Source organism: Columba livia, chromosome 1, assembly GCF_036013475.1.
Source record: "Columba livia isolate bColLiv1 breed racing homer chromosome 1, bColLiv1.pat.W.v2, whole genome shotgun sequence".
NCBI classification, from domain to species: domain Eukaryota; kingdom Metazoa; phylum Chordata; class Aves; order Columbiformes; family Columbidae; genus Columba; species Columba livia.
The window spans coordinates 5,361,985-5,380,557 of NC_088602.1; the positions used below are offsets into that span (position 1 = coordinate 5,361,985).

The 18,573-nt window shown below is 41.5% G+C and overlaps 1 protein-coding gene across 16 annotated transcripts in view; it reads right to left on the reverse strand.

Moving 5' to 3' along the window:
- TENM4 (teneurin transmembrane protein 4) overlaps positions 1-18,573 on the reverse strand; it is a 1,656,871-nt gene that overhangs the window by 77,283 nt on the left and 1,561,015 nt on the right. For all 16 annotated transcript variants that reach the window (XM_065029145.1, XM_065029736.1, XM_065029665.1 and 13 more), the window contains one exon: positions 3,803-3,922. In XM_065029145.1, the coding sequence (XP_064885217.1) occupies positions 3,803-3,922 (120 nt within the window). The remainder of the gene's footprint in view (positions 1-3,802; positions 3,923-18,573) is intronic.

An 18,573-nucleotide genomic window follows, 5' to 3' on the forward strand; every position in this document is an offset into this window, starting at 1 on the left:
GGGAGCTGGGGCTCTGGAGCTGGACAAGAGGAGACTGAGGGGTGACCTCATTCATGTTTACAGATATATAAAGGGTGAGTGTCAGGAGGATGGAGCCAGGCTCTTCTCAGTGACAACCAATGACAGGACAAGGGGTAATGGGTTCAAACTGGAACACAAGAGGTTCCACTTAAATTTGAGAAGAAACTTGTTCCCGGTGAGGGTGGCAGAGCCTGGCCCAGGCTGCCCAGGGAGGTTGTGGAGTCTCCTTCTGTGCAGACATTCCAACCCGCCTGGACACCTTCCTGTGTAACCTCATCTGGGTGTTCCTGCTCCATGGGGGGATTGCACTGGATGAGCTTTCCAGGTCCCTTCCAACCCCTGACATTCTGGGATTCTGTGATACCTTAATGAACTGAACAAAAGCTAAAACCAAAACCAAAGAGGAAAACCCCAACTGAAAACACCATCCTCCCAGCTTCCCTTACTGAAATTAAATTTAAAAAGAGCAAAACCGCCTTGGGATTTAAGGAACAAGATAATCGTATTTCTGGTTTTGCTGCTGATTTCTGATGTCTTTTTTATCACTCTAAAACAATCACACTTGTTGTACAGTCATATTGCTTTGTTTTTCTTAAAAGACTCTGGAGAGACAGTCCAGAGGATGAAATTCTCCATTTATCCACAAAGCAGGTTTAAAAAAAAAAAAGACAAAACAAACCCCACAGAAAAGTATAACCCTTTCTCATCTCTTTGCCCTGGAATTCCATGTATTTGGTCTTTCTCAGACAGTCAAAGTTGTTGAATGTTATGGCAAGTACACGATATGGAAAAGTCTGGAGGCTTTCCTGCTGTTTTGTTAACACTACAACAATGGGATATTGAGGACTTGAAGTCTTTATAAATTAAGTTTAAACAAATTTAAAGCTTTATCTAAATACATGGTTTATAATCCTGTCCCAATTCTTCGATCCATCTATTTGCTTTACAAAGAAATCATGCAAACAATAGAGTGGTTTGAGATCTGTCATTTTATCTTCATGCCTTGGTATCTGATAAAGGTCTGCATCATGATAATTAGGCTAAAAACACACACAAGCCTTGAAGTTATCAAAGTTTTGCTCAGAACAAGTAATGTGACTCAAATAGGTCCAGGATTTTGCTATTAGGGGCTGTACATGGGTACTCCAATAGGAGTGAGACTCACTTGCAGAGACCTGGGGTACAGTGAACCCCCTTGCAGGGGCAAAAAAATCAGTTCACTGTCATTTTAAAGCTGAAATTTTACTTATGATACTAATTTTGAAACTTTGTCATGCCAAAAAACCAAACCAAATCAAACCAAAACCCTGATAAAAACCCAAAACCTCAAGCAACAAAATCAGCTTTGCGACCAATCTAGCTAAACAGATGCAATTCTGTCTTTAAACTCCCTTATTTTAAAAAACAAAACAGAGTTACTGCCCTGCTATCAGTGAACTGATTTGCTAAATCAATTTAAGGCAACTCAGTGCACTTTTTGAGAAATATATATTTCTATAGTGAATATGCCAAGTAATAAAGCCAGTGAGCTTTACGCAGTTATATCATAACCCCTGGAACAAGGTAACTGTTTGCATGTGTGTTCCCATTTTTCCTCCAAACCATTGAAGATGGTCCAAATGATCCCTATGACTGTACACTGGTATGGACTGGGAACACACGCAGCCTCCTACCGGAATTCAGGAGAATATATTTCTTGCTTCAGAGCATGAATTTCTTATAGAAAATGTGACTCAATGACATGAAAACTGCACTGCAAAGAAGCTGATGAGAAGAGTCACGCTCTATTCAGAAAATTACCAAAAACTATCAAAACACAGAACAGAAATGGTAAGAGCAATAATTCTTTAGGTGATTTCAAAAGTGCTTTACACACGGTATTTAATGAATGCTATACCAATCAGCGAGGAAGGCAAGTAAACATTATCTGCTTTTCCCAGGCCGGTTGGCTGGACTAGGGAGGTTAAAAGGTACATCTAATGCTACCTGCTAAATCAGTACTGAGACTAAGCTTAGAAATAGGGCAGGTCCAACATCATTTTATGCCCTGACAGTTTTAGTTTGAATACTATTAAAGACTTCAAGGTAATTTTTAGGAAACCTCAGCATTGAGGAAGCATTCTGTAAGAGAATATTTAAGAGTATTCTTTAAGAGCTCTGAGCTGGATGGGGCTCTGAGCAACCTGATCTGGGTGAAGATGTCCCTGCTCATGGCAGGGGTGGCACTGGATGAGCTTTGAAGGTCCCTTCCAACCCAAATTATTCTGTAATACTATGATTATCCCTTTTATCATCCAGATTTTATCACCATGTCATCCTAGAGGTGGAGCATCACTGGGAAAGCCTCCTAGTCACCATTGGTGTTACTGTAGGTGCAAACTCCCCTGAGTGTGAACAAGGAAGCATTAAGCACATGTTGCTACCACATGTTCCTCTCATTCTTTACAATTCTATCGGTATCTCTGGCCAAGTTAAACCTCTAATGAAAGCTGTGGATTGGAGAGGTGCTAAAATCCATAAATCCCCTCCCAAGTGCTAGTGGTTAGTAGTCAATACATAGTCCATGTGCAGCTGGAATCCCTTATGTTTCATTTTTGTTCTTCAAAGAAAGAGAGCCAATTAGCAGTGACAGACAAAAGATAAGATGAAAGACATACCCAATTTGCAATGCTTTTGTTTTGGTTGAGTGTGATTACTCAGATTTTAAGCATTCGCCTCTAACACAGCCTTAATCTTAATGGCTTCTTCCTAATAATTTCAACATGAATTAGCAAGAATAGAGCTGTTGGGAGCAGGAGACATCTTTTCTTTATGTGCATGGGCAGTGCATTGCCCAGTTATTGGCTAAAGGTTCTAGGTGATATCACTAAAGTAATAATAATAGTTACAAATAAGGATAGGATAGGATAGGATAGGATAGGATAGGATAGGATAGGATAGGATAGGAGAGGATAGAATTAGAATAGAATAGAATAGAATAGAATAGAATAGAATAGAATAGAATAGAATAGAATAGAATAGAATAGATTTCTGTTGGAAGGGACCTACAGTCATCATCTAGTCCAACTGCCTGACCACTTCAGGGCTGATCAAAAGTTAAATCTTGTTGTTAAGGGCATTGTCCAAATTCCCCTTAAACATTGAAAGGTTTGGGGCATCAAACACCTCTCTAGGAAAGTTGTTCCAGTGTCTGACCACCCTCTCAGTAAAGAAATGCTTTCTAATGCCCAGTCTAAACCTCTCCTGATGCAGCTTTGAACCATCCTCTTCTCTTTAGAAAGCTACAGAAAGCAACGTGGTTGTCCCTCATCCTCCTCTTCTCCAAGTTAGACAAGCCCAAAGTCCTCAGCTGCTTCTCACAGCAAACTCCTTCCAGCCCTGTCACCAGCTTTGTTGCCCTCCTCTGGATGACTTCAAGGACCTTCACATCCTTCTTAAAGTGTGGGGCCAAAACTGCACCCAGGGCTCAAGTTGAGGCCACACCAATATTTATTACAGCTTGGTATCATCAACGAACTTTCTAAAGGCACATTTAACTCACGCATCCCTGTCACTGATAAATACATCAAAAAGGACTGGCCCCAGAATTGAACCCTGAGGAACACGGCTGGTGACTGCTCACCAGCCACATGTAGCTTCCTAACAACAAACAATAATGCATCAACATCTTCAAAACGCATCAACAACAGACGTGCTCTTGGAAGGAGTTTCTGTTTAGTGTTGATGGTAATAATCTGGTAACTGCTGCTTGGACATTGTAAATCCTCTAAAGACATCCTACCTGCCGTCTTGTCTGCTGATCGTGTATCCAAAAAGAGGATTGTTGACAAAGCTGATGTTCACTCCAACTAGAGGGGTCCCATCTGCCGTCATCACCTGGCCGCGAATCACACAGGCATGTCTGCAAGAAGGAGAAAAATAATAAGAAATAGTAAGTTTTTTTTGACAATTTCAGGTTTTTCCTCTACTTCTGTGGCTGGGAATCCTATGGATTAGAAAGCCCAGGCCCTGATGTCCTGGAAAGCTGGGGACCATGCCAATGCGTCTTTATGTTGGGATTCTGCTCTTGAAGACTTTATCAGGAGCAGTGTAAGAACACTCGATACTTAAAATGGGGTTTACATTTATCCTACTCTTGAAAAGCCACTGCTGCAGAATATATTTCATTAACTATGGACTTGTGTAGGGTTTGCAACATCATATTGGAATTTGCTATAACCAGGCTTCACAGTGTCTTGATGATATTGCCCTAATTAAGGGCAAAGCACATTTTAGAACCAAACAGAACAGAAACCCGCCAAGCACTTCATGGACATATTAAGGTACAAAAGCCACAGAAGGACCCTGACCAAGGCTTGGCGGCTCATTTCTTTCACACTTGGGAAAACCACAACAGATAATTTGCTAGGTGCAGATAGCTTCCCTGCAAACTGCTTGGGAAACTGAGCACGATAACAGGACAGGCTTTATCTTCCCATTTTTTTCTTTCCAAGTTTGGTAGATTGCATTATTTTATAGGCTACACCTATTCCAATCACTCTATGCTCTGTAATGTGCTCTTTTATCTAAGGATTTCAAGGATCTTTACAAACATTGATTAATACTGCAAGATGGGTATTTTACAGGGAGAGGAAATAAAGCACAGGGTGATTTTCAGTTGTGCAAGGTCAGTCAGAAAATCTGCAGTAAAGCCCAAGACAGATTTTCTAGGTTCTTCTTCCAAAGTCTGTTTCCAGACCTCTAAGTCATTGCTACGTCGCTACCTTAGGAGCTTCCCATAAAGACAAAGCATTACATGTCTGTGAGAGTGTCTGAACCCAATTTTTGGCTGAAGGTGACTATTTTTCTGAGCAGCAACAGCAAATTGTGGTGTCAGTGTGCGAACGTGACCCAGTGAGTGATTGTCCTCTCTGCTGTCCTGGTGGAGAGCAGAGATTGAAAGCCAATGTTCCTCCAGGTACAGGGCCAGATCTCAGCTCGAGTAAATCATTGCAGCTGCACTTGCCGTCTACCCACTTCCACTGAGAAATGTTGCTCTGCTGCTTCACCAAGATGATATCTGCAACATTTTGGAAATACGATTTCGTAAGCACAGATCATCATAGAATTGCTTTGGTTGGAAGAGACACACAGGATCATTGAGTCCAACAAAATTTCAAGTTATTTTCTTACAGTCTACCTAAAAATCTGATATTGTATAACATAAGGACATAAAGTATAATTTCTATTTAATAAGGGTTTCACTAGCTGCATATTCCACAGTACTGAAACCAGACAGTTGTCAGGGAGTCTTGAACAAAACTCCTACTGATAAAAGTGGAGAATTCCAATATTAACAAAAATTCTCAAAGCGTAACTAGAATGTGTTGGCAATTTAAAATGTGACCAGATTCATATACAATTTTGGAATGAACCACAGGAAAATGGGATAATGGAAATGATTTTTCTGTCACTAAGTTTCCACTGATATATCATCACCAACTTCTTACGAGTCATGTAGGAAAAGACTTGGATGCGGCTTGGAACTAATAATATTAATACTTCTGTTGCTTCTCCCATTGAAGGCTCTAACTCAGCCTCCCATACAACAAATTCACAGTAATATTCCAGTACAGCATTATGCACATCAGTCTCTAACAGGCAAAGCAAACTCAAAGCATCACGATGCCATGGAATATGCTGGGAAAAATGTCAGTGCTGGGAATAACCCCACTGAAGTCAACGGATCATGGATCATAGCACAATTTTTTGCACAAATTGAATGTGTCTGATCACATCTGAGCTAAGAGCAGAACCCTGGCCTTCTCTTCCCAGATATTTCCATGAGCGCCTCCACCCTGTCCCGTCTCCTTTGCCGTCCTTTAGAGAGGCCTGAGGAAGGGCTTGAAACTTTCTTCTCTCAGTTTCTCATCAAATGGCTCCACATTTTTTGGAAGGGTAGTAATCACTACAGACCGTTCCTTAAAGACAAAGAGCTTGTAGCTGCAGAACACGACGGACACAGTATTCTTAATTACTGACAGTATGTTTGAGCCAACACTGGAACTATGAGTGTTTTAAAATACTTGAAAGACACAATCATACATTTTTGTGAACACAAAAAGAATACTTCCACCTGTTGTTTCTTCCTTCCCAGAGTTAAAAGCAAGCAAAGGAAAAAAATACAACATGTTGCAGGTGTCTCTCCCGTTGTCCTACATAAAACACGTGTGCAAGCAGTTGCAAACTTCTCAGCAATATTACAAGCACATTGGCCTAGATCCTCAGTTCATGTTAATGAGGGGGATGTGCTCTGTATCAGCAAACATCTGGTGCATTATTTATCACTGACAACGGTCCTCTCCTATGAGGATGGGCTGAGAGAGTTAAGGCTGTTCAGCCTGGAGAAGAGAAGGCTCCAGGGAGACCTTATTGGAGCCTTTCCATACTTAAAAGGGGTCTGTAAGAAAGATGGAAACAGACTTTTTAGTAGAGCATGTTGTAAATAGGACAAGGAGTGATGGTTTTAAACTAAAAGAGGGCAAATTCAGGCCAGACATGAGGAAGAAATTTTTTACACTGAGGGTGGTGAGAGCCTGTCCCAGGTTGGCCAGAGAGGTGGTGGATGAACCATCCCTGGAGACATCCCAGGCCAGGCTGGACGGGGCTCTGAGCAACCTGAGCTGGTGAAGATGTCCCTGCTCATGGCAGGGGTGGCAATGGATGAGCTTTGAAGGTCCCTTCAACTCAAACTATTCTATGATTCTACAATTCTATTGCTTCAATAACAAGCACCATCATAACACGGACACTGGACCAGGCTGCCCAGAGATGTTGTAGAGTCTTCTTCTCTGCAGACATTGAAACCTGCCTGGACACCTTCCTGTGTAACCTCATCTGGGTGTTCCTGCTCCATGGGGGGATTGCACTGGATGAGCTTTTGAGGTCCCTTCCAATCCCTGATGTTCTGTGATTCTGTGACAAAGAGCTTCCTCTCACCTTGGCAGCTGTAACAAATGCATTTGAAATCCCACCTTCCAGGAAGAGATTCAGTTCCCATTCTAGACGATGCTTTGCAGTGCTGGTTTCCAAATCTGTTAGCACATCTACTGGCTGACTAACCAGGATGCTGCTGGCATCTCAGAGATGCAGCTTGTCAGCAAGCCCAGCTGCATCCATCCTCCCCAGGACTACAACAATAGCTTTATTTACACGCAATAAGGAAAGATGTTCCCACAAAGGGGACATCTTTACAGAAGCGCAGTGATAAAAAGAATCTGGAGCAACATGCAGAAATCTGAATTCAGTTAAAAGCAGGAGGGAGAGAAACTGGAGGAAAACCAAAGCTCAGGCTCTGCCTGACTGGAGTCTCAAATCTTCTCCTTCCCTGGGTGGCAAAATTTGCCCCACTTGGGAAGAACAGTTAATACAGCGTGTTGGAAGCAGCTGGCTCCTCTAGTGTCAGTGTGTCCTTTCTGGAGGCAAGATCGACAACCCACCAGGCAGCGAGCCCCCCAGGAACCTGGTTAATGCTAATTTAGTCAGCTGTTTCCTTCAGAAGACCTTGGTCTAAATGCAATTACACTACAAACAAGTTAAGTGGTACTGCTAAGACGCTCAGCTCTGTTAGGTCTCCCAATATATTTACATAAAATTATCTCTCATGTTAATAGAAGAGATGTATTCCACCAGTCGAGGCCTGCCAGTTCAGAGTGTTTTCTGCAGTTGAATGAAATTGAATTTCTCGTAGCTGGAGCCTCATCTTCCCCTTGAATTATTAACAGATTCCACCTATTGCCTCTGTTTTCTGGGCTTTTTGTTTGTTTCTTTCCTCATTACTTTTACATCAGGCTCTATGAATTCTTGTTTTACAATGAACAGCAGTCTGGGTTTTTTTTCTTCTTTAATTAGACTTTTCCTTTCCTCTTTTTTTAATTTTGTTTTTTAATTTGTCCATAAAGGCTTCCCTGAAACACCAAATCATTATCAAAATGCTATCTAGATAGTGTATCAGATGATTTTAAACCATCACTTGTTGAAATCATTCTATATTGCATACAAAATTAAATGAAGTCTTCCTGATAAGATATGGACCACAGTGGCAAAAAAAGACAGGAATGCACCAACACCTTTACTTTCCCATTGCTAAACTATGAAGTTTGACAGGCAGTCAACAAAATCGAAGCAGACAAAACCAATTTTAGAACAGAAGCCAGAAAAGTAAATTCCCCAAAAGCCATTGCACATTATGGGAGTACATTAAAGATTTGTCTCTAATACTGACTCTGATCCAATGTTTCATAATTTAGACATTGACAGTTCCAACATTTCTTATTCATAGATGTTTCCTGCTGACCCCGTGCTTGGCACTGGGAAATAGACAAAAATACAGCTTCTGCTAAACATTTTTCATTGGGAAAAGAAAATTCCATGCATGCTGAAGTCTTTTGCTTCAAGAAATGTATATTCATTCCTTGACTGAGGAGAGGCACCATGGGAAACCTCACCCCAATGAATGTCTGCAGCTCCTCTAAGTATTTCCTCCCTAATTCATTATGCCTTCTCCTTTAAAGCTTTCAGATGTGTGGAGATGGTTATTGCGATGGTTATTGCGACTGCTTAGCCATCCTCAGCCAAGTTATTAATATCATAAATATTTTAATTTGCCACTATAAACCTCTTCATCTCTTTGAACTTATTTACCACTTTCATATTTTATTTATATATATAAATATAGGATATATGCAGGATATATATGGGATGAAACAGCAACAGAGCACCATGGAGTGAAATATCTAGAAAGTTATTTCTTGTTGATAAGCTTATTATTAATAAAATTAGGTGATCTTAGTTTTATTTCTTCCTCTGCTACAGAATGTGTGACACTGGTCACACTGACCAGTCTGGACGTGTCTTTGTAATTGTAGTAATCTGCTAATCCCTTGCATAGGGATTTTTACATCCTCGTGGCACACTCAGACACCTTCCTGATAAGTGCCTATAAATACAGTAATTTGTTACAAACACGGTCTCCCGGCTTCAGCTGCTCTGACCTTTTTGCTTGATAATAACACAGGAGGCAGCAAAATGTACCTTGTCCATTTTGGGTTGAATGCACCTGTCTCACGTTAAACAACCTCAGGGCAGACAACTACTAGGAGAGACAGGAAAACTGGTAAAAGCCAGGCAAAAGCTGAGGGCATCATGATCAAACACAGGGACATAGATAAAATGCCTGAGCTGACAGATGAAGGACAAAAGAAGAGGAGGAAACAGCTGAACATACAGACCTTCAAGTTCATTGCTTGTGGCAGTACTTCCCTCAAAAGCACTCTGTAAAAAATCCCTGTCCCTTGTCTCTTAACTGTGCAGAAAAAAACTCCTGACAGTCTTAAACTGAGACAAACCCTGTCTGGCTTCTTCAGTCCAGTTTAGCTGTAGGAAGAGCTTAAACTGGAAACCCACCTACTGATCTTAACTGACATCAGAGAATCAGAGAATCACAGAATAGTTTGGGTTTGAAGGGACCTTCCAAGTTCATCCAGTGCCACCCCTGCCATGAGCAGGGACATCTTCACCAGATCAGGTTGCTCAGAGCCCCGTCCAGCCTGGCCTGGGATGTCTCCAGGGATGGTTCATCCACCACCTCTCTGGCCAACCTAGGCCAGGCTCTCACCACCCTCAGTGTAAACAATTCCTTCCTCATGTCTGGCGTGAATCTCCCCTCCTTTAATTTAAAACCATCACCCCTTGTCCTATTGCAACAGGCCCCACTAAAAAGTCTGTCCCCATCTTTCTTACAGGCCTCTTTAAAGTACGGAAAGGCCACACTAAGGTCTCCCTGGGGCTTCTCTTCTCCAGCTGAACACCCCAACTCTCTCAGCCTGTCCTCCCAGCAGAGCTGTTCCAGCCTCGCATCAGTATTTTTTCACCCTCGCCTGAATTAAGGAATTAATATTAGGAAAAAGAAGGGAAAAGATCCATCTTAGTGCTCCTTGCCAAGCAAGAAAGGCACACTTACATGAAAGAAGTGGAAATTATAGAGTAGTCATCCAAATACACCCCTCCACATCACCATGGATGGCACAAGTGAGGTTCTGAAAGGGTTTGGCCCATGTTGGGCAGCTGGGATACAAACATTGATTAGGCTGAGCAGACAAGCTCACTAATAAGGGAAGCACCAGAATGCCAGTGTCAACCTGACAAAGAACTAAACGTGCTGACATTCAACCAGGTCCAAAATGGGGATTTGCTACAGTGGCACTAACAGATGTGGTTTGCAACAGATCCTGCCACTCAACATTCTGAGCATCTGATGCAGTGGGACACCCAGGAGAAAAAGAGTGTATGATGAAGAGCAAAGTTTGTAAGAGCCCTGACCAGGCTCAATACAATAAGTCAATTCTAAGTTGTTTGCAGCAAAAACCAGCATGGTCTCTGTTTGTTTAACCTACTCAGTGAAGCTATTTATAAGGTCGCGTCACTGAAGGGTCAGGAGATGCTGATGGTTCTTTAAGTGTGTGTGGTCCTTAACTGTCAACCTTCTGCATGAAACCTTCTGCAGTCTTTCAGATATTCTACAAAACACACATTAAAGGCAACCAAATGAAATGCTTAAATGAAAACCCATTACTTAAACTGTCCTAAGGAGGACAGGGAGGAAAGCAACACTCTTACAAATGTGGCTAATGAGGTTGGTGTTGGAAGTACAGAGGAAAGCAGTTATTAATCAGATTTTTATTCTTGTTGTCTCTTTAGAGTCCAACCTCACAGTATCAAAACAGCAGATCGCCTTAATCTGAAAATCCAGATACATGGTGTGAACTGTGGGGTTGTCCTGTGCAGGGACAGGAATTGGACTTGATGATCCTTGTGGGTCCCTTCCAACTCAGGACATTCTGTGATTCTGTGATATTTTCAGTATTCACAAGTGGATTGGTTTCATGATCAGCTGTTGTTCAGTTTCTCAGGTTCTGGGTGCACGTGTCTGCATTCTGTTGCTGTGAAGTCTTACAAGCTGGTAGCTCTCAAAAACCTCCTTTGGTGTTGTCATTTTAGCAATATTAGTGACTGGTAGTTGCAACTTCTCCAGAAGGAAAATAAAGCATTTTTATTGCGTGTTTACTAACAAAATATAGCATCAAGGACTACCTACCGCATCTAGGAAACCAATGATCAAATGATCTTTGTTCTGAAAGCAATTCCCTGAAGGACTCAAGCCCTTATTGCTTTGAAAACTTCTCCCAAGATCTGAACCTTATTCAGCTCCTCGATGTACGTCTTTATGAATGTGCAATCTTCCTTGTGACCTGCTGAGCAATCTGGCCACTGTTGGAAAGAGAAGCCGCTTCTGCCACCCAAAGCATCTCGGGTCTCTGTGCCTCACTGACTCACTATTTTTGCATCCCAAGGTGTCTCAGTTGAGCTGTAATGGGAAGGATGAGGGATGCAAGAAGGATGCTCATCAAACATGAAATAAAGAGGAAAAGACACTGATGCTGGTCTTTGAAATCACAAAACTGGTTCCAACTATACTATTTAAAAGCAACTATTTCAGAACCGAGTTTTATAGGAAATGCAACGCATAATAAAGTTGGATTGTGCTTTACTTTTTAAAGTGAAGAATTCTTTTATTCACAATGTCACTATGTAATGCTTTAAAAGCTGATGATTCCTTTACTCCAATACAACAAAAAAACCCCCACTTTACTGCTTTGCACAAGATCTCAAAGAAACACTCCTATTCTTTTAGGTCTGTAAAGTCTAAGCCAGGCATTCATCAGCTTGTAAAGTATAAGATAATTTTTCCACCTAATACTGAATTACACTCATTTCAGAATTTTTCAGAAGTGATCCTGTAACCATTATTTCTATGAGAGGTAAAGACTTTATGGTGCAATAACTTTCAGAGATGAATAATGTATTCAAGTCAAGTCTTCACAAAAAATGTCTGCAGAACTTAGCAGTTCTGTACTACTATAGTATTTTATGTCTGGTATTCATTTTGTAAGCTGTGGCCACATATTCAGCTCTGCAGAAGACCCAAAATAAAAGTAAGTCCTTCCATTGAACTTGAGGCACCATGAAAGCAGAACTGAGCAGGACAGAAGGAAAAATACATTATTTGCAGGTTAATTATAAAATGAACTCTCTTTTTGATGATCATAGGGAAAGTTCTTTAACTACATATAAGCTGTCTGATAGTTCTGTAATGATTTAAAGGAATCAGGAAAAAATAAAAGGTTCAATAAAAGAGACCAGATTTTATGACTGGGCTCTTAAACCTGCTTTTTTAAAGTAGGAGGTTTTAACCAATTTAGCAAGTAAATGTCACACTCAAAGGACAGACTCATCCTGATATATTGCAATGGTTGAAATACATGTACCCAGCTGCTATTATCTGCCCCGAAGCCAACGTGGCAAGGGAGAACTTTACCCCACCAGCACGAAGCCAACAGGATCAGCTCACACCAGTTTCCCCAGCAGTTCTAAGTGGGAAAGGAGACTTTGCACTGAGCTGGTCGAGGGGTGATTGAGCTCTTCAGCCCAGTCTGGGGTCAGAAAATCTCTGCAGAAGTGAGGCAGCAAAGAGCTGGGGACAGAAAACTCCATTAAACTCCATTTATTTTTGTAGAATAAACACGTTAGGGTCCCCCACCAGAATCACTACAACAGTGAACGGGTATTTAATTTGAGGAAGCCTTATGGAGTAATGAAATAATCAAATCTCTCCATTGAACAGGATATGCAGTTTCTAGTGCAATTATATTATTATTAGTGCTGTTATATTGAATAGAGCTACTGACTGAGCTCAGAGTTATCATGCCAGACATGTCCACCAACAACTAATGTAAAACAATGTGAATGTGGGCTGCTCTTTTTGTACCTTGAATATTAATCAAGCATCTATGCACAGATCCAAGTGAATACACCAGCATCTACTCATAGTTTAAACTCCCAAAACCAAATATGCACATCAGCATCGGTGTAATTTGAGGGGTACTTAACTAATTAGGGGTTTTGTTTTTCTGCTTGGGAGTTTTGGAGGCTCAGGGTTTGCTTTCCGCGCATCCCAAGAGCTCCAAGGTCTGTAGATATCACCTGAGACCTTTTAGTTCCAGGTACAGGATGGTGCAACATTAATATTGGCTGCCTTGTCTGATCCTGGAAGCATGCCCAAATTTAGGAAGATCCTACTCAAGAGTTTCTGCTTGGTAATACATATCCTTCTCTTTTTTTAATATTTATTAAAATCTGCACCCCAGTTTCTGCAATGACTGTGCACAGGACTTTGTTCTACTTCCACTTGTAAAAGGGGAATATCATTACATTATGATTATGCTATGTTATGGAAAGAAACATAAAAATGGCTGGGAACTTTGCTTTCATAGAGTCCTGTGGGTACAAGTTCCATAAAGTGGAAGTGAGCTGCACATATTGCATTGGTTTATTATCTGGAAATAATGCCATTTTCAACCAAAAATCAATTTATGCTGAAATAATGCCATACTATATAATTTAAAATCAAAAGGCAAACATTGAAAAGACATACAGACATATATATGCCTTGTACACTGAAAAGGTAAGTTTTAAAAGTATGCTTTCCTCTGCTAAAAAGGAGTAATTACCAAAATAAAAACCACAAAGTCTTTGAAAATTCCTCATTATTCTCCTGCATTTCAAAAAGCTATGATTTGTAGCTACGAAGTAGTTCATTTAAGCAGAAAGCAATAAAAGCAGAAGGAAGCCTTTGGAAGACACTAATGCCGGGAAGGAGAGGGTTCGAAGAGGTGCATGTTGGCTTGGTTTAAAATGTGGAAAAATATGACCCTGTTGCCACCAATGTAGGTTCTGTGCTGGCTGTGAGTGCTCCCTCTCAGGAACTGGATGGTATCTAAGATCTATGGCAGAGTTTTAAACAGATGCACTGTCTATCCTTAAAAAAACAGCTCTGGAGCCGGGACAGAGCCATGGGCTGGACCAGCCATCTTGGGAGAAATCATCAGCAGAAAGCCACACCTGAGGAGTTTGGGGTTTTTGTCTTCTAACTTGGTCTTGGGCTAGAAAAGAAGCGCTTCTATCTTTGCACATCACACTTTTCTCGAGGAAAAAGTACAAAAATGAGAGAGCACTTTGGCTGTGAAGGAATCATAGAGTAGTTTGGGTTGGAAGGGACCTTAAAGCTCATCTAGTTCCAAACCCACTACCATGGGCAGGGACACCTTTCCCTAGATAGGGTTGCTAAAAGCCCCATCCAACCTGGCCTTGAACACTCCCAGAGATGGGGCAGCCACAGCTTCTCTGGACAGCCTGTTCCAGTGCCTCACCACCCTCATGGGGAAGAATTTCTTCCTTCTATCTCATCTAAATCACCCCTCTTTCAGTTTAAAGCCATTACCCCTTGTCCTATCACTACATGCCCTTGTAAAAAGTCCCTCTCCAGCTTTCTTGTAGGCCGCCTTTAGGTACTGGAAGGCTGCTGTAAGGTCTCCCTGGAGCCTTTCCTTCTCTAGGCTGAACAACCCCAACTCTCTCAGCCTGTCCTCCCAACAGAGCTGTTCCAACCCTCTGATCACCTTCGTGGCCTCTTCTGGACTTGGTCCAACAGGTGCATGTCCTTCTTATGTTGGAGGCCCCAGAGCTGCACACAGCACTCCAGGTAGGGTTTCATGAGGGTAGAACAGAGGGGGACAATCACCTTCCTCTACCTGCTGGTCAAACCCAGGATATGGTTGGCTTTCTGGGCTGCAAGCTCATGTTGCTGGGTCATGCTGAGCTGCTCATCAACGAACACCCCCAAGTCCTTCTCCTCAGGGCTGCTCTCAATCCATTCTCTACCCAGCCTGTATTTGTGCTTGGGATTGCCCTGACCTACACGTAGGACCTTGCACTGGCCTTGTTGAAGGCATTGGCCTTGTTGATGTTTGCAATGGCCCACCTCTCCCAGCTGTCAAGGTCCCTCTGGATGGAAACCTTCACTTCACCAGGCTGTCAACCACACCACACAGCTGGGTGTCGTTGGCAAACTTGCTGGTGCACTCGATCCTACTGTCCATGTCACTGACAAAGATGTTAAACAGCGCTGGTCCCAACACTGACCCCTGAGGAATGTCACTTGTCACTGGTGTCCACTTGGACATTGAGCTGTTGACCCTCAACTCTTAGAGTGCAACCATCCAGCCAATTCCTTATCCACTGAGTGGTCCATCTGTCAAATCCATATTTCTTCAATTTAGAGACAAGGAGGTTGTGTGGCCAGTGTCAAAGGCTTTGTGAAAGTCCAGGAATTTTAAGAAGATCTGCTGGGGTGAACCAGACCTCTCCAGGTGTGGGAAGAAGTGGGTGAAATGAAAAGAGAATGCACTTTTAACATTCCCCTTCAAGGATATTGAGATATCATGGTAATATTCTTCTAAAACACTCATAACTGAGCCAGATAGGCTACCAAAACATTTTGAAAGCCATTTTGATCCTCCTCTATTATCTTCATTTTTCTTTGGCCATGATCAATACTCACAATTTTGGTTTTGATGGGGGTTGGGACCGATGCGGTTTAACTCTGACAATAAAACACATCCTATTATTTATTCATAGTAAAATAGCGTACACATGAATTTATAGCATACCTGTCTATCTTAGCATCTAAGGATGCTTGTGTAACTCTCTCTAGCTGTATCAGGAAATGGGGGGACACAGGGTGGTACAGTGACATAATTACAGAGACCTTGCTACTCAGTGGTGGAAAAAAGAAATGTGCAAATTTAATTCTGATCAAAATTTTAAACCATGAAAGCTCACTACTTTTTGTACTTGGATGACTGACCCGAGGGCCATCAGGGACAGTTCTTGCAGCGGACAGCAGATTCTGCTTTCTTATGCATCTTTATAACTCAGCTGGTTATTTTTAGCTGGCCGTGTAACTGGGACGGGTTAATACTGCTGGCAGCAAGTACATATACACAGCCTGACTCAAAAAACAAAGGATATGAAGTATATACTTAAAAATCACCTAATTTCTTTTCAAATAATCTTTACAAAAATGCCAATTCTGTGCATGGTTTATGGTTTTCTGAGGTACTTTAATCCTAAGCCAACGTTTAACATAAAAGACTCTGTGGATCAGGACTTTAGGCTGTTCTTGCAATTTTCTGACACTGTCCCTCAAGAGAGAACAAATATATCAGGTGTCCTGCTTGAAAGCCAACAACTTGACACCACTGAATCTTGTGCTGCTCCTTATGGTGATGGACAACTAAGAATGGGTTAAAAATACAAAGCAAACAGCAAGAGTAAGTGGTTTCAAAATCAATACAAGAACGATCAAGTAGCAGAAGAGTACTTGTTATCTGTTCATCAAAAGGATGTGAAAAGACATTCTGTGCATTCAGAATTTAATTTAGCTACTTGCTTTATCATCATAAACACTCATTTCAATATGAGCAATGATTATTTTTTCTTCCCAAACATGAATTATATAAAATTCTTTGTATTTTGAAGGAGACAAGGTCTTTACCTTTATCCATCAGGGTAATTTATCATTGTCTTTCTTCTTCTTGTGAAGTGGTGAGAGAGCTTGTCAGCTCAGCTTGTTCCTTAAAAGCTGGAGTGTAATTCAATAATAAATTCATTCAAGGGCTAGCTGTCACGAAGCATTCATTTATTTGTATCCATTAGGTGATCTGCACTGTTGTTCTCTCTAAAGGGTAGCTAAGCTGCGTTTCTGAAACTCAATAAATATATTGAATAGATATTCAGTCATCTCCTTCACACTGCTGCTGCTTCTGCATAGTCCATACGGGAATGTAAATGTGCTGTGGTTCTTCCAGAGGTGATAATCACAGAATCACAGAATAGTCTGGGTTGGAAAGGACCTTCAAAGCTCATCCAGTGCCACCCCTGCCATGAGCAGGGACATCTTCACCAGCTCAGGTTGCTCAGAGCCTCATCCAGCCTGGACGAGGCTGGAATCATGATTGGATCATGGTTGGAAAAGACCCTTAAGATCATTGAGACCAACCATTAACATCACACTGTCACTAACCCATGTCCCTAAGAACCTCATCTACGCATCTTTTAAACCCCTCCAGGGATGGTGATTCCACCACTGCCCTGGGCAGGCTGTTCCAATGCCTGACAGCCCTTTCTGGGAAGAAATTGTTCCCAAGATCCAATCTACATGTCCACTGGTGCCACTTGAGGCTGTTTCCTCTTGTTCTATCACTTGTTGCTTGGGAGAAGAGACCAACACCTTTCATGCTACAGATGAGATTCAACAGCTACTGGAGAAAGGATATGTCCACATGTGCAAATACAGTCAGTCTCATTTGCTCAGGCTAACTGGGTCCCAGACAGTCCCAGGCCATGCTCTTCCTTGGAGAAGTCACCGTACCTGCTGCCGAAGTGTTGCCATTTCCAGGGTGACAAGAGACACCTGTGTTAAGGTTCAGCTTTTAGGTGGTGAAAACAGACAATTGAAACTACAAAGAGAAGCCAAGTAAGCAGAAAACACTTGCAATGGTTGAGTTTATCCAGATCTATAGGATCTTTAAGAGCTAGCAGGAATGCACAACATCTTTTGATATTGAAAAAAAAACCAAAAACAAAATGAAAAAATCAAAACCCGGCATTTTTAGCAACCCAACAGACTGCTAAGCACAGACTGTGTGCTACGATGCGGTCTCAGGGGAATATACACCTTCTGTTGAAGTCCTCCACTGGTATTTGCAACCACACTTGTGATGAGTCAAGATATTTGAGAGATGCAACACAATTGCAGCCTGAGGTGACATATCTCTAGAACACATTTAGTGATACACAACCTATGCTGATATTTTAAGAATGGCAACTTCATAAATCATCACTATCTCTGTATAACTCTTCGTGCTTAGATGGAACAAGGAGTCCCATTTATTAGTTCCACAGCAGTTAATGAAAAGCAATCATTAAAACCCTTCCTATTGATTCAAACCTCTGCATTCCCTCACTCTAGTAATCTATATGCCAGATAAACATTTATTCTAGCAGGTGCTCCTTTTGAATCTGAATCTTTCTTTAGCAGGATGTCTGCAGATGGTTAGTAACTCCTTCCTACACAGATCATCAGATCTGTGAAATGCATATAACTTCTGTTTATGTGACCCTAAATGACACGTTCCTTCTGCTGGTCCTCTGCTGGCACTCCCAGAAACAAATTCACTGTGTCAATGATAAATTCCTATTATTTTCTCCCAATTCTGTGCTGCTGAATGCAAGCAGCCTTTAAAGTGAAGCTGCATTTTTTTTTTTTTTATTACACATGTATACTCATATAGTTTAATTGTATAGAAAAGTTCATTAAACACAGACACGTGTCTACCAAAATTCTCAGCCTGTCAGAACAGATACAGACGGACCTGATACCAGAGTCCTCTGTAGACACACATCTGACTGTGAGCTCAGCTGAGGAATTGCAACCATAAATATATCAGAAAAATGAAATTGTGAGTGTAATCTATTTTATATTTTGAGGCCTCATTTTACAGCAACAAATCACAACAAGTAACAGCAGAGAATTCATGATGCTAACATGTAGTC